This window comes from Ambystoma mexicanum, chromosome 8 (genome assembly GCF_040938575.1).
Source record: "Ambystoma mexicanum isolate Mex_15411 chromosome 8, UKY_AmexF1_1, whole genome shotgun sequence".
NCBI lineage: Eukaryota > Metazoa > Chordata > Amphibia > Caudata > Ambystomatidae > Ambystoma > Ambystoma mexicanum.
Window position 1 is genome coordinate 160,433,847 of NC_090929.1, and position 17,253 is coordinate 160,451,099.

Below are 17,253 nucleotides of genomic sequence, written 5' to 3' on the forward strand. Positions count from 1 at the left end.
ATGTCGAATACAATAATATCGAAAGTCAAAATGTTGAAAAAAAATGTCGAAAATAAAAATGTCGAATTACAAAAATGTCGAATTTTTTTCGATTTTTTTTTTAAATAATGTTTAAATAAATAATTAATTAATTATATTTTATAAAACATATTTTTTTTAAATGGTTAAAGGTATATCCATGGTGAGTGGGAGGGATGGGGGGGAGGGGGGCGTTGGGGTAGGGGTTTGGGATGGGGTTTTTTAATAATTAATTATTTAATTAATGTTTTATTAAATACTTTTTAAAAAAAATTAAAGGTATATCCATGAGGGGTGTTGGGGGGATGAGGAGGAGTGGAGGGTTGGGGTAGGGGTTTGGGATGGGGGGTTTGGGGGGGACCCCCCCAATAAAAAACGTTAGTATATGTGATATTTTACATAGTTATTTTAACATTGGTTTTTCGATTTGTTTTCGACATTTTATTTTCGAATTAATGACTTTTTCTATTATATGTATGTGTCTTCGACATTTTTGAATTCGACATTTTTTTTCGACATTTTTGTAATTCGACATTATTTTTTCGATATTATGACTATAAACCGGCAGGGACATATCCCCTGCACTATGCGACCGTAATTGTAGTTGTTCAAAATATGGTATCAGTTCTGGTGTCTTTTCTTTTGGGTCTTCTAAGTCTGACCACAATGGAAAACTGCATGCACCTTCTCTTTGCGCTTCATTTTCTTCCCTTTCTCCATCTGACATCATTATACACCAACTTGTAAGTCTATTATCCCTTTCTTCGTCATCAAGATCTAGTCTGCTTAAAGACAGTGTTCTATGCCTGTCCATCATTACGTCATCTGATGTGCCACCTTTTTCTTTTGGTGGAGATCCTTTGATGCTCCCTCTGGTCTCAGAAGAATCCTTCTCTCTCATCTGCCTAGATAGATCCCCAATCCTTTTCCCTATGCCTTGTGTCTCATGCTCATTGGCCCATGTTTGTACCCTCGGTATCTCGTGCAAATCCCTTTGGGCAGTTGTGATCCTCTCTCTTCTTCCCATCGCTCTTGTGCATCAATATGGGTGTTATACATTTATTAACTATATCTATTTTGTCATCCTTTTGCCCTCTACTACTACTCATTTCTTCTACCCTTCTGCTCATTTCCCTTTTTTCTTCTTCCTCTCACCTTCTTTGCACCCTACGTTCCTTCCGATCTTTGTGCTCCTATTTATTCATGTTTCTGCTCTTCTATTCTCTCTTTCTCTTTTTTCTGTTCTTCGTACCTTCTTCCTCTTCCTTTTGCTTCCTTTCTCTTCTTTGTATACCCTCTCTCGTTCCTTTTCCTTCTTTTCCCATTCTTCTCCCTCTTCTCTTTCTTTAACATCTTCAATGCCCTTTCCATCTAATTTCAGTATTACTTGTCCTCCTATCCACTTGTGTTGTACTATCGTCATTCCACTTACTTTATCTTCCTCTCCTTTTTGTCTCTTGGCTTCCTCTTCTATTTCTATCTGATTGTCCCTTCTCTCATCGCGCTCTTTATGTTCATCGCGTATGGGCGTATATTTATGTTCCTTACTCTTGCTTTCTTCCATGTGTTCCTCACTTTTATAAGCAGGGGGTGAGTATACTGGCTTAACATACCCCGCTGCTGCCTTTAACTCCTTTAGAGGATAAATTCCCTGTTTGTCCTCACTTATGCTATCAGTTTTGGGAGGAGAAAGAGGAGTCAATGGTGTTACGGCCTCCTCTTTATAATGATTAAGCATTCAATATTTTGCGGGCAGGTCCTCTCTCTCACCCTGATACATCTTCCATAGTTCTAAAATGGCTAACCTTTTCTTTAGCTTCTTCCCTGTATATGTAGCATGAAAGTATTTTGTCATGTGTCATTCTGTTTTTGATGATGAGCCTACTTGAGGCCACGGCATGAGGGTTTTATTAGTGGTGCTTTTCACCCACTCAGTGTGGTACTTTCTAATCTTGGATGTATATCCTGGTAGTGTCCTGCATATGTGTAAAAGGGAAGTGTACCCCATAATGACAAGTCGTTTAACTGTCAATACTTACTGGGTTGTGATTCTATTATTACTTTAATTATTTATGCCACAATAATCAATTCAGGCAAGCACCATCAAGCGCCACTCATATATCAAAAATATTCTCCAAACAATTTCCAAACCTATTTAATAATATTCCTTTTTGTCTCTTTGTTTACAGTTCTATCTCAATGGTCATCCTACAATGATTTGATTGGTGCCAAGCACTTGTTTTTTTAGATCTTTTTGCTAAGTCAAATTATTATTATTTTTCTACAGTTTTTGGCCATCAATTCTTTACACTGATATTTTTCAAAACCCCCCACAACATGTGTGCACACTTTTTCTATGATTATTTTGTCCTATTCTCGTGATATACATTATCTCATCTCTATTTCACTCCATTTTGGGGTTTGTCGCTGACCCTTTTTTTGGCTGTAGCCACAGGAATGCCTAAAATAATACTCTGTACCCAGAGTTTGATGCAGTCCCTTCTCCCTTCTTGAGGTCAGGTATCAAGGCATCTCTTTCTCCCTAAATAAAACCTGTTACGTCCCCCTTATTATATGTGCACATGCAATAAAGTTCCTACCCTTTTATTTGCCACTTCCAATGTTTCTACTTACATCTGTTATTCAGTTTGAGCCCTTCGGTATCGACTCTTCCCCAATCAACCACTTTGCCTTCAGTCCATGGGGCGCCTGCGGGGACTGGACAGGACTTTCTTCAAAGAGGTACCTGCCCACCGTCTGTTGTCGCACGTTTTATAGCACCACTCTCCACAGGAAACTCTGTGGCCCTCCTGCTGATGGTGGAAGATGTCAAGAATCCGAGGATCTGGACCTGAACTATCCGCACCACAACCAAATTGTGCAGTAGCACCTTTGCACGTTTAAATGCAGAATAGGATTACCATAATAAATTATCTCACACGCAAATGACTGGACAGACTCAAAGAATATGGCAAAATACTACTTTATTATCAGCTTCAATAAAGAGGAAGACCTGTGAACTAAAAGATTGAAGCTCACACACTCTCAGTTACATTTTGATTACACAAAGGCTTTATACCTCAATGCGTCATTTATGACATTGTTCTAGATGGCAAATAATAAAACCTATCGGGTGGAGGGATTGGTTAAGGGAACACATATACCTATAACTTCTATATAAGAAAAGAACAAATGATGTATGACACAATTGTTGTGGTCCTCAGCAAAGCTTTATTTTTCCATCATAAAGTATTTGCAGTATTGTGAGTTGAATTATCTGCATTCTCCTCAAGGTGGTATACTTTGTAATTAAATTCAAAATAAGTCCTTTTCCTAGGTGGTTTTACTGATAAAGGTGTGTCTTATTATTCTTATCCCTTGCTATCCCAACACATGTTTCTCCCTCTATGTGGGGACGGTTCTTCAGGGGATATATGATATGTTTTGTAGCCTCAAAAGAAATTTAGTCTAGTTACTAATTGTACTGGCAATTGCTCTGAGCAACTCCACAGACCACTGTTTTTCTGCCTGCAATGGCATTTCAGAGGGAGTGAGATCTAATGCAAATAAGGATTGTTCCGAAGCCTAAAGGGGCAGTCCAACCCAAACTGCTCAGTCGCATCCCTTCTGCATGAGACCACAAGAAGCCCGTAGACGTGTTTCAGCCTCATTGGGCATCATCAATGAGGTGTAGCTTGGGTCTCTAAGCATATCAGGCTTGGGTCCTACGCCCAGGCATACCTATCCCGCTCGGGGTGACAAATGCAAAACTGAAGGTAGATGGCTGGAAGGTGTGGTAAGTCAGAAGAAGGAGTCTGACAAAGGGGTGGCATTTCTACTCAAAAGTTTTATTTAACAAAAGAGAAAAGAGCCGACCTCTCCCTATCACTAGAAGATTTTCCCTACCTAAATGACTAATAAGTCGGGGGCTCATCACCAGGGTGGATGTCAAAGTAACAAGTCCATCCTCTGTCCAACTCTCTCCTGTTCTGACCCTGCCACTAATCAAAAAGGATTTAACAAACAGAAACAACCCCAGGAGAATGACTCCCTTCTTCTGGTTCAAGAGGATCAACCTCAGGGCTGTTTTCTGAACAGTTTTGTGCAAATGTTTGTACCAACAAAGGTGAGGCCAGCAGAATGACTCCCTTCTCCTGGTCAGCTGGGTCAACCTTTAGGCTGACTTCTAACAATCTTTTGAAATAGCTTTTGATTCAACAAAGGTGAAAACCAGGAGAATGACTCCCTTCTCCCGGTCAAACTGTATTCGCCATAAAGGCTGTTTTCAAACAGTGTCTGGTAACAGCCTTTAAAACTCCTTGTAGTTCCTCCCGGGTACTTTCCTTGGTTTGACCAACTGTTCAACAGTTCTTTCTTTTTAACACAATTTAAACTCCCAGGCTTTCCTGTTCTTCTCCTTGAGTAATGAACCAAGGGACGTCCCGCACAAAGAGTCCTTTATTTCGATCACTATTCTTAATAGCACTATCGGCAGAGAGACCGCTCATGCAACTTCCTTGATTCCGAATGCCTCTCTTCTTATTATTGTGATGAGGGAAATTACCCCGCAGTCAGTCCGCTGTTGAGCACTTTCTTTCCATTCTTCTCAGGAGGAAGATTGTTCTTGATGCCCTCCTCACTCCTGCTAGCTTTGGCACTGTTACTGTGACGAGGGAGATTACTCCTGATACACTCTTTACTGGTGATGTCTTTTACACAATACTGGGACAGGGGCGATAACTCCCGATGTAATCTTCACTTGTGGTATCTTTAACAGTTGTACTGTGACAAGGGATATTACTCCTGGTGCGCTCATTAGCACTGCATTCTTTAGCACTGTAACAAGGGAGATTACTCCTGATGCAATCCCCACTGGTGCACTCTTCATTGTATGATGAGGGAGATTACTCCTGATGTACTCTTTAGTACGGTACCCTTTAGCACTGTGACTGTGAGGAGAGAGATTACTCCCGATGCAATCTTCACTTGTGGCGTCTATAACACTGTTACTGTGATGAGGGAGATTACCCCTGATGTACTCCTTAGCACTGCACTCTTTAATATTGTGACTGTGACGAGGGCGATTACTCCCGATACAACATTCCCTTGTGGTGTCTTTAACACTGTTACTGTGATGAGGGGATTACTCCTGATGCATTTGTCACCCTTTCCCAAGCCCCTACTGGGTCTACCGTAGCTCCCGCTACCTTCTGTTTACTGGGGCCATGCTGCCCGTTCTTCCAGGGGTGTTGAGTTGACTCATTCCATTAGGCTGCTTGCCATGATTCTCTTCTCGTTGCCCGTTGCACTGCTGCGGCTCCGCAGGGTCTCTGGCCTCTCGGTGTCCGCATCAAAGACCATGGGGTCCACCTCCCCGAGGTCACACCACTGTCTGCCTTTTTTCCAGCTTCTGCTCAGGTGGGGCCTCCCTCTTGCTTTGGAGGGTTCCTCTGACCTTTCCACAGTGTCCTCTCGACTGAGGACTTGCTCGCTATACAGGCTTCTCTGTTCCCAGGTTTGAGCTTCCTGGGACTGACAGGGTTCCCCTTTCCCTTTCATGGAGCCCTTCCTTGCTTTCTATGTTCTGAAGCTGGTTCGTCCCCAGCAGAGTACAGCAGTCTTTCCTTGTTGCCTCTGAAGTACTCTTCATGCCTCCATTGGGCCACCTCTTCCCAGTACTGTCTGGAGCTGAAAAAGGAGTAATTTGCATAGCTCCTTCAATCTTCTTCCTCTCAGTACTTTCATGAGATGACTCAATATTGCTTTGTATGTTCCTTTCATTTTTCCTCATCTTGGTGGAATCACATCTTATATAAGTAAAGGGGGTAGTATTGCAATAACAGACAGTTGTCTTCTGAGATTTGTTCTTAGAAGACAGAGAGCCTTGCATAGTCTCAAAGTTTAGGGTGTTAGGGCGTTCCATCACGGAACAGGATTCCTTGTACCGATAAGGGTAGTCTCTCCCTGTGAGATCCTGCATTCCACCACCCCTACGCAGATTGTTGCACAGCAGGCTCACCTCCCTAGCCTCATAGGGAAGGGCTCCCCTCTGGGGAGAAGTGACGAGATCCCATGAATCGTTACAAAGGTTATGCATTCATTTTTAACCTTTGGCAATTGCTCCGGGCAACCCACCAGACCATAATTATTCGGCTTGCCATGCCATGACAGAAAGAGAAAGACCATATGCAAATCAGGCTTGGCACCACCCCAAAATAGACAGTTCATCCCTAACTGCTTTGTTTTGCAAATATCACATCTCATCAGATGTCACCTGACCTCAGAACCTGACAACGTAACAGAAGGTAAATTCACTGATGTAAAAAGAACATCAAATTGTAAGAAATCCTAAAATAAAAAATAGTTGCTGAGGCAAACTTTATTAAAGTGACCAGACACATTTTAAATAGGGTGCTGGACTGGCTTGATATGTCCGGGCTGCAGTCATCACCCACACTCCACTTGTCTGCACCCAAATTGTGCGTCCCAGAGATTGGCTGCCTATTTGCAGTACATGCAAGAATGACTTTCCGAGAGCGAGACTCAGAGGTAGGTGAGGTGTAGCAGAGTCTGCTCGTCAACAAAGCTATTGGTAGATGAAGGGGAGCCACAGGTCTTTTCTGCCTTTGCGCTTCAAGCGCTTGCTCTTCAAAGCCCAGCGGCAGTGAATGTTCACACATAATGATCTTCATTTGTATCTGTTGAGTCATCATCCACAGGCACCTGAAAAGTGGAAATTCCCAACTTGATGCTAGGATCAAGAGTGGAATCCTGTGTTCCTTTCCATTGCCATCAAGACCCGATTCCTGCACAAGGTTGGCAGTAGATCCCTCTTCAGCTTTGCTCCACCTGCCTCATGAAAAAAGTCATCTTCCCTCGTTAGGTTGCCTATGTTTGCTCCCAACATGCATAGTATCAGTAGATGTTATACTATGGTCCTCCGTGACAAATTGTACATGATCTTGATCTCAATGGCATCACAGGAAGTGATGGAAAGCTGAAGGTGCATTGCTGCAGGGTTATGTACTCATTGTACTCATTGTACTGGCAATTGCTCTGAGCAACACTACAGACCATTGTTGTTCTGACTGCCATGCCATTTCAGAAGGAGCGAGACCTTATGCAAATAAGGATTGGTCCGAAGAACTAAAGGGGCAGTCCAACCCAAACTGCTCGGTCGCATCCCTTCTGCGTGAGACCATAAGAAGCCCCTAGACGTGTTACAGCCTCATTGGGCATCATCAATGAGGTGTAGCTTGGGTCTCCAAGCATATCAGGCTTGGGGCCCGGGCATACCCGTCCCACTCGGGCAAAAGTAATCTACCTTCACCAGGTTGCCTATGTTTGCTCCCAACATGCATAGTATCGGTAGCTGTCATACTATGATCCTATGTGACAAATCATGCCATTAACACACTAACACATAGCATACACAGTAATCGGCAACTTCCACTGACCTGGTGGCAAGAATACCAGTCCAATGATTGGCTGTGATTACTGCACCAGACACTCGCTTCATTGTATTGCTCATGTAAGAGGTTCAGCACGTGGGTTGGCACTGTTGCTCTCAGCTTGCATGTGGCAACCTTGTGTGAAATTACATTTAGTGTTGTATATTTCTTGTACCCTATGACCAGCTGAAATTCAATCAGCTCTTCAGGGCCATGCAATCATGTGTTTTGGAGGTTGGCAATGTCTGGTGCAATGTATTAGGACAAGGGGCAAGCCATCCATCTGCAGACCATGGGATTTGAATGTTCTGCCTGGCCCTTCGGAGAGCAAGGGTGTTGGAGGCATTGCCCACCACCACAAAGCTCAGTTCTAGTTGGTAGGGACTAGCCATTGTGCCACCTACTCCTCCACTTCTCCCAGAGATAAGCTGCCCTATATGCATTCCCATCAAAACCCGGCATGCACAACTTCTCCATCTCTCTATTCGTTCAATGGCTCCACTTCCCTGGTAGAAGACGTCAAGGTGATCTAGAGCACAGGGATGATCAGGATCTGTCCATGATCATGACCACTGTTTCTCTGATACGTCCTGGTGTAAATGTGCGCCCTGATGCCTCCTGGTTTTCAGTGCGCTATAAACAAACAAACAAATAAATAAAGTCCGTGCTTTTCCCTTTGGTCCACATTTCCAATAACAAACGGACTTTACAACTGTAACACAGACTTTCCAGAAAAGCAACAGTGACTAAGAATTTGTTTAGTAATTAACTGCTATTCCCAACACAGGCATTATTGAAAGGTGACCCTGAACAGTAGCATTCTAGCAGGTGACCTACCTATGAGACATTCGGGCCCACTTCAAAGTCTCAATGACACTTACCTAACTTATTGGTGGGGTCATTGCTGATAAACTGATAGGTTGTCAGCACCTCGAGGATAGTGATGGTAGGTCCCAGCAATGAAGGTGAAATAGCAGGATTGTGTGGACTGGTTGTGTGGCCTGGTGGCTGCATCTCAAGAGGAAGCTTGTCAGGAGAAATCAGCAAGTACCCAAATTGGTCCCAGTCTTTCCTCTCCACAAAATGTGCATATGCAGTGGGCATGTGTTAACATGCAGCCACCGATTGTTACTTTCTTCCACATAGTGAGTTTCCATTGTGGGATGAAATGGGCCCTGTACTGATCTAGTGGCACAGGTCTCCTGGATGTACTGTGTGAGTGACGTGGTGGTGGTAGGGTCACAGGTCTATATCTTGAGCTAGCAATTGCAGACCTGCCAGGGTGTTTTAGGCATAAAGGTATGTGGCATGTTCACAAGTTGCCTGGACACTGTGCTTTGATCAGCCTCTGCCACTGCCTCCTCCATCTATAACTTCTCTCCATCAATAGCACTATCTTCCTCTGCATCGGTGGTGTCCACAAACGTGTTGCAGACCTGCCTTAATGAAGGGAGCATAATCTCTATTGTGGTCATCATTGACCCAGTGGCAGAGCCAGGGTGAGCAGGGGGTTGGCCACCCTCTGTCTCCCCCACCCCCAGATCTCCCCTGGTGCCCAGTGCACCCCCCCCCAGCTTCCGTCTGGCACCCTATTATCTGCCTCCCCCGGCATCAAGGGCTGCCTCCGCTACTGCATTGTCTGAATGAGTAGAGCCATTACACTGGGTCTTCTTTCTCTCTGTTCTGTACTTGATGCCTTCTGCACTCCTTTCACAATTGACTGAACCTTCCTTCTCTATGTAGACCTAAAATGCATGACCTGTTTGTGTTCCTCTAAATCCTGCAAACCAGAGTGACATTTGGCATACAATGCCTTGTGATTGATTTCTGCACACTATCAGGCATAAGTTGGGCACTTCCAGTGTTAAATGTTGACTCTCCCTACCTGTTCTCTGTTTGAGGGCAATGGGCACTTGAAGTCTGGTCATTCTATCCACATCCATTTGGTCGGTCCCCTTTGTCAATAGTTTGCTCCTTCTCTTCTCTCATTAAAATCACATCTATGTATAGCACTCAGCCACTGTGATTCTCTGCCCTCTGACAAAATTGGGCGTGTGTGTGTGTGTAATTTAACAAAGCTGAACAGGATGAACAACAGGCAAATGCTAAATAAATATATATTTCAAATCGGTTTTTTTAGGGTTATTGAAATGGATAGACCAACTACTTTATGAAACTACTGACAGTAACTGAATGGTTTCCACTATAATTCAACTAAATAAGGTTTTAAGAAGGTTCAAGTCAATATATCCCAGAGTCGAGCTTATCAGAGTCCAACAATGCCCTTTGGAGAACTTCTCTTTGGGTAATAACAATTAGTGGATCAGCACATCTCAATGCAGGCACTGTTCCAAGCGGTTAATAGAGTCACAGTCACGCAGAGTCCTTGGGTTTGTAAGTGTCCCTGAAACTTCTTTTTTGTCTTCTGGTTCAGTGGGCCCTGGTCATCTGCTTCTTGTCCTGGATATGGTGGAAGATCCTCTTAAGGACCTCCTGCGCCTGCAGGGTAGGCCAGCAATGGACAAAGGCTGTAGTTTTATCACAGGGGCCACTCCCCAAAGTGTCCAGCAGGGGATTGCTAATGTAACCTCTCCTCGTGCCTCTTGAGTGTTACATATCTGCCCCAGGATCCGGAATCTATTCTAAGAAACCTCAACCCGGACTACCTTCTTGACAATATGCAAAAGTTTTGTTCCTAAGGAGGCCTCTCCGTCTTTTTTCCATCCCCTTCTTTTGCTGTTGATACTTCCTGGACTCTTTTCTTGGTCACTTGTTTAGCAGTACCGCTGTCCTCTTTCTCAGGCATTTCTTTACTTTCGCTTTTGTGAATCCCTTCCACCTCCTCGATGCTCTTTTCCACGCTCTTTTTCAGAATCCACCCCACTTCTCCCTTGGCATTCTCTCCTCCTTCCTCCTCCCAACTCCTTTTCAACCTCTACTCATAGCTCAACTCAACCTCTTCTCCAATTTTCTTTCCACCACCCTCCTCACACATCCGTGGTGCCACCTTCAAGTGATTCCTTCTATCACCCTCCTCGTAACTTGTTGGCACCTTCTCTCTGGTGCTCCTTCCAACCTCATAATAACTCTTGGGATGGTCATCTCTGGTGCCAGCTCTCTACCACCTGCTTCACAGCCCCTTTTCAATCTTCTCTTTATGTTTTCACCCAACCCTTCTCCTGGTATTCTTTCTTCCTCTTTCACTCTAGCTCCACACACCTTCTTCCTCTCACTTTCTACCCTCCTTCCTAGTGTCTTCCCACTGCCTCCTCCCCTGTCCCGTGAGCACAGCGCCCCTCTCCGACCTTCTCCTCGCTCCCACTCTTAGGCAACAGGAATTGTGGCTTGTACTGAGCCACAGCAATCCTCCCCCCACGGGCGCACCTGGGAGTGATAATGAACCCAGAGGTCAGCCATACGTGGTTACTGCAGCTGCACAAGAACACAGTCAGAGCTGCCATAGAGCCCATCTTCATTGTGGCATACACGTTGGACTGAAGGTACCATCAGAACCATTAGAACAGTGCAGCCAATACTATTCTGTGGCACCCTATAAAAGGAAGGTCGCTGCATGGGCATATGATTTGTGACAGACCTCTGGGGCCTTGTGGGGTTCCCCATAGAGGGCCTCCTGTCCTGCCATCACGACAGTGGTGGTGACAACAACATCCATCACTCCCACAAAAAGACAGGGCACCCCCTCACAGCAATCGCTTAGTTTTGCTCTGTGAATGCCACTTCTAAAGTAAGACACTGAGGTACTCTGCTCCCTCAGCAATTATGAAATATGGGCATCACACTCAGAACAGTGCTCATGCTTTTCTGTTCTGTGCGCATGCCCACTCGGTTTAATTCTCTAAATACAGTGCATCATGTCTCACAAGTTACTGTGATGTGCTGCTCCCCCACCAATCATGTGTCTGTTTATCACAATCCTCACTCAGTGATTTTCTGTGTGCATTTCTTGACCTTCTGGAGTGTGTCTATATCAAACTCCAAAAGGGCAGAGTTAATTTCTGATCGCTCATAAAAAATAACCTAGCTTATGTTTTGCCACTTGAACCAGTGACTGTGATTTTCTACTCCCTCATCAAAAGAAACAAATGACATGTATCCCTCCCATCAGTCGCTATGATTTTCGACTCCCAACAAATCATGTCTTTGCGTCACACTCATTCTTTTGTATGTGTCGGCCAGGAGGTGAACTTGGAAAGAACTCTCCGATCTTTCACGTGTGTAGTATCCTCCGGTTTATTGGAAGGAGTAAAATGGTAGTAGTTGAGAGAGCAAAGGACTGATATAAAAACATGGCCACCTAATGAGACAGGGTAAACGCTATTTTTATCCACTGAAATACATTCCTCCCTGGTTTGGAGAATGCAGACATGCTTTAAAGATGGTGTTTTTTCTATAGGATAGCGCAGGGGCAACGCGCTGGTCTTGGAAGCAAGACCACGCAGGCTAACAGAGGTTCAAATCCCAGATCTGCGGTTAGAAAACGAACTCAGGTACGGTATTAGGCGTGTTATTAAAAAGAAATTAAATTAGATATTCATAAATATGTGTTAATATTTGGACTATTTTGTTTATTGATTTTGATGCAGTATAGTTCATCCTTCTTCGGATGTATTTTTTTTTATTTTGCTGCGTAGGTTTAATGGCTGGGAGAAAGCTGAAATGAAATTTACAGAGAGCATTCTTTAACACAGGAAGTGAGGTGGTACCGTTGATTGGGAAGTTTGTAGCCTATCTGCTATTTCAAAGACCCACTGGAGTCCATTGGGCTAAGGGGCTTCTAATAAAAATACTGCGGAGAACGCACCGTTTTTCGATGCCCACTTATTGTCAAAGGCGGCCTGCCCATTTCCAGGGGCTGTGCTGCAGTGTGAATAATTTGCTGGTCAGGCTCCTTGAATACAATCTACAGTGGTTAGCCGTTGAGGAAAGAATTGCATTTAAGGCTGTGACGCTGATACACGGATGCGTCCACGGGACTGCCCCGTCTTACCTGAAAACCAAACTGGTCACAAACGTACCAAGACGGACGCTCAGGTCGGACTCAAAAGGTCAAATCGAAATTGTCAGATTCAAAAAGGCTAACAGACTTGGGAAAGCCTTCCATATTAAAGCATCCATGATGTGGAACAACCTGCCCATCTCTTTTATGACTAGAACAAAAATATATAAACTTCCGGAGAAAACTCAAAACTCATTTGTTCAATTGAAAAACCGCTCCTAAGAAACTGATAACCCTAATGACTTTTTGAGCACCTTGTACTGTGATATTATATGTTTTGTACCTACGTGTACATGTCAGCGCCCTGATGCTTGCGCTATATAAAAAACAAATTAAATGAATAAATTACAGGTTCCCAGCAGCCATGTGGGTGCTGGGAGAGCATTTCACCATAACGAGCCATTAGAGGGCCTGTCACTTTCAAATGTCAACAAAATAAAAAAGCAGTTTGATCCATGATTGAGGGCTAGAAATGAAATTGGTTCACACCTAAAATAAAATGCATGACAGGGTCAAGGAAAACCCTGTTATGCAATGAGCGCCTCCCTGTGGCTATTCCAAATAGGTACAGTTTAGTTTTCTGTACATTTTAAAGTGCGGGTCCATCTGTGAATTTGGTGTGCGCTTTAAAATGCGCAAAAACTCCCCCTGATTTTCGCAATGCACAAAGAGGCAAAAAAGGGCATTGTATAATGTGTGCATGTTAACGATTTTTAACCATAAATGTTCTGTTCTTAATTACAAACTATGGGAAAAGGTAAAAAGGGATTCAAGTAACACAGGCACAGCAGGTGCCAATGCAGTGATATGCGTATGGCAGAGCGGTAGTTACCTCACGCAAGACTTTTACGCATGTTTCTTACTCATACTGAATCTATCTGTTTCAGCAGGACCAGGCATGCTTTCGATGAATTATTAATAGTTCAGTAAAGTAAATACTCTTTGCAATTTTGAACTTACCAGGTGCCATGATCTGTATCTCATCCGTCTCCTTGGAAGTGCCCTTGTGAAAAGGACCATCAGGTGCATCTCTGGCCCTCTTTGCGGGATTATGTGCGGCATCGCTTGAAGGTAAACAGCCCAGATCCTCAGCAGAAGCAAACCTGAAGGAACATTGAAGCTCCTCAGCAGCTGGAAGACAATCTGGGGTTCTGATGCATTCAGCATCCTCGGTGACAGGCAACACCCCTTCAGTCCTGGTGTATTTTGGGTCTCTGGGGATCAACTGCAGACCCGTTGCATCAAAGACTTTTGGGTCCTCAGCTGCAGCAGGCAAACCTGGCAGAGGGCAGCTTTTTGAGTCTTTCTGGGCAGGATGCAGACGTTGCGCACTGTAATATTTTGAGGGACCAGGTGTAGATTGTGTACTGCAGCTTTCTTGATCAGCAGCGCTAGATTGTACATTTTGAGTCATATGTGTTTTTTCTTTGTCGGGGGTCGCTTGTAGAGCTTCCAAACTGTCTAATTTTGAATGATCAGGGATAGTTGGCAGAGATTTGGGAATGCATATCTTTAGCTTATCATTGGTAGGTTGTACAGCTCCTTTACTAAACCTTTGTGGTTCCTCAGGGATGTTCTGCAAACCTTGCATGCTACAGAGGTTTGGGTCATCAGGGGTAGTTTGAGGACCTTCCTCACTGAAGGATTTCTGGTCATTACAGGAAGGTTGTAGAACTTGTGTACTGTTGTAGTTTGCATCATCGTGGGTAGGTTGCAAACATTGTGTACTGTAGACATTCAGGTCATCAGGGATATGTGGGATCCCTTGTCTACTGTGAAGGTTGTGGCCATCATTAATATATTGGATACTTTGCATGCCATGGAGGTTTGGTTTGTCAGGGGTAGGTTGCAAACCTTCTGTAGCATAGGATAGTGGATGTTTGGAGATAGCAGGAGAGCTCCCTCTGTGATCCCCAAAGCTGGTCCTTAACCCTGAGAAATTGAACAAGTTTTGCTCCTGATTGGTGAATAGCAAGTCTGGTGCTGTGAAACTTTTGGAAAGACCTTCCGTCTTTGCAGAATTCTCACTCATGCTATTTCCGGCAGAGCCTAGGAATTGACTCCCTCTTTGATTTGAGCCTTTGATCTCCTGATTGGCTTCTGAGACCGGCTTCTCCGCACCATCAATCGTTTTCTTTGGAGACCTTGCCACCGGGTCCATTGATGGACTATGCATTGGTGACACGATCCCAGTATTCTTTTTCCTGCCACTGTATGTACTCCCAGAAAGCTCAGAAGGGCAATTTTCAAATGAATCAATGCGCTGGTTATTGGGCGGAGCTTGCTTTGATGCAGGCCTCAGGTGATGCCGAGTTAGCTCTTTGGCAGCCGCCATTTTGATGGGGATTCCTCCCGTTGCGCTTTTGTGTGAACTATCCACCACGTCTTCTCGTTGGTCTTCGGGATTGGTTGCCCTGCCTTGTTTGCTGCGCTTGACAAAGAAACAGACAGCCAGACAGATAATTACAGCACAGAAAAGTCCACCTGCGGAAGAAGAAAAATCGACAGGGAGGTACAAAGTTGGAAAAAAACATGAATAAAAGCTCAAAGGAAAATAAATTACAAACTGAAAATAACATTAACTTAAAATGAAGACAATAAAAAAATGACGAAGGCAGCTCTAAGATGGTGGCAATTTCTAAAAAGAACACCACCTTCATGAAGCCAAAGAAAACCATCTCAAAGGTCATAAATCTAAATATTGACAATTGGGTATTTGTGAAAGTGTAAGGCACGTCTATACCATGCAGGCAACAGGGCAAAGGCATCTGCTTACTAAGCGCGAGAGCAGTGGCAGGGACCAGTTTACAAGAAGCCCCCACTCTCCAACTTTATAAAAGTGAGAGGAAAGGTTCAGTTGTTCATCTGGACATTGGAGCAGACTATTCTGGGCCAAGAGGGGGTTGCTAATGTTTTCAAAGCAACACTTTATTGTTAGACAATCAGCTCTTTAAGGCACAGCTTTATGGATATGTTTCCTTTTTTCATAAAATAAAACTTTGCACGGGCATTGATTTTTAATCTTGCATATATATAATTCTCTTAGGATGTCTGTACATTGGGGAAAACAGCATGTGCACAGCCACTGAAACATCACTACATTGGCATAAATTCCGCGCGGCCGGAAAGCGCTTGGACTACTATGGAGTGACTGATATAGCAGACCTTGTACCCGCACATCCAATCCCTGAGCAGGGGCACCTTGTCCATAACGGCCAAGGAGGCGCCTCCCCAACCCGTTGCCCACTAAAGAGGAGCTGGGCTTAATCTGTCAAAGGGTAACCTGTTTTCCCTTTGATAGTTTTGGTCCCCCAGATCGAATGTCCAATGGACCATGCAAGGCTAGAGCGTTTTGCCTCTCTAACCTTTCATAGCCCATTGGGGATGCAGGCTGGGGAGATGAATGTCTGCATGTGTGTGGAGCGATCCTGCACCTCCCCGCACATCCAAACAGATTTGAGTGCTATGTCAGAAGCACTGAAACTCCAGTGCGCATGTGAAGGAACCAGGAATTGCTCTTTTTTTGTTTGTGGTTCCTGCTCATGCTTGAGCACTTTCAGTGAGGCGCCACCTTTCAACGATCAGCACCGGGGCATAAGGTAAGACTTACTAAAGTATATGTGAATGTATGTGTGTATACTTGTGTATACTTGTGTAATTGAGCATGTGTATGATGATGAGTGCACTTTTCAATGAGCGAGTGTATGGTGTATGGTTGCCTTTGTGAATGAGCTATTGAACCTCGAATGTGAATGTTGTGCTCGTGCTTGCTTGGCTGAGGCATTGATTCTGGTAGGAGACAGGCAGGAGGTTTGGAGGGTGGGTCTGGTATGGGACATTGGGGAGAGAGGGGGAACATTTTTGGTGGGGCAACTATGATAAAGTAAGCATGACTAGTGTTGTTATGTGGCTAGACTGGCATTTTGGGTGCATCTAGTCTAGCAATTTTTTTCTGTAGCTCGACATCTTTTACGGGACATCTTGAATAAAGAAAGGATGATCATTTTTATCACGTGGATAGACTGGCATTATGGTGCAGCTAGTCTAGCCATTTCTTACAATGGCATGCAATTTATTTACTGGTCTTCTTTAATAAAGCAAGCATCATAAGTGTCATTATGTAGATAGATAGGCATTTTAATGCAGTCATTCTAGCTATTTCTTTGGCACAGCATGTTTTACTGACATCTGTAACAAAGCAAGCTGAGATGAATTAACTTCTGCCCTGCAGGAGTACTAGAATGAGCAGAGGCTAAAATGCCCACTCTGCCCTCATACTTCTACAAACCAATAGCCAACACAATCATGAAGGTAAAACAGGCACAGTCAAGGAGGGAATGCTATAATCTTCATCCGGGTATGAACGTGGTTCAGTAGCAAACCAAACAGCGAAGTATAACAGTCCAAAATAAAAGAATGTCCAATCAAGGATCTATAAAAATATACAGTTTCTTCAGACATACCATGTACAATACTAATTTACCAGAAACACTGTAAAAACCCACCCCACAACAGAAACACAGCATATGCACAGACAGAATAGATGCAGCACGCTGGGTGATGAGACAAGGCAGGAAAGGCAATCAAAAGACCACAATGTTCGAAAGGATATTTCTTCGAGTTGCAAGAGGGAATTAAAGTGAACTATCCAGTATCTAGGGTGCAAAAATGGACCAGAGGGCGAGATAGCTAAAGAGTACCTTTGCAAATGTCTTGGTGGCTCAATAGCATTGAATCGGCATTCTCTGCGTCAATCACAGTGTCATC

The 17,253-nt window shown here is 44.0% G+C and overlaps 1 protein-coding gene across 2 annotated transcripts in view; it reads right to left on the minus strand.

The window, feature by feature from the left end:
* LOC138471743 (uncharacterized) overlaps window positions 1-17,253 on the minus strand; it is a 143,835-nt gene that overhangs the window by 86,672 nt on the left and 39,910 nt on the right. For both annotated transcript variants that reach the window (XM_069609548.1, XM_069609549.1), the window contains exon 4: window positions 13,447-14,970. In XM_069609548.1, coding sequence (XP_069465649.1) covers window positions 13,447-14,970 — 1,524 coding nt within the window. The remainder of the gene's footprint in view (window positions 1-13,446; window positions 14,971-17,253) is intronic.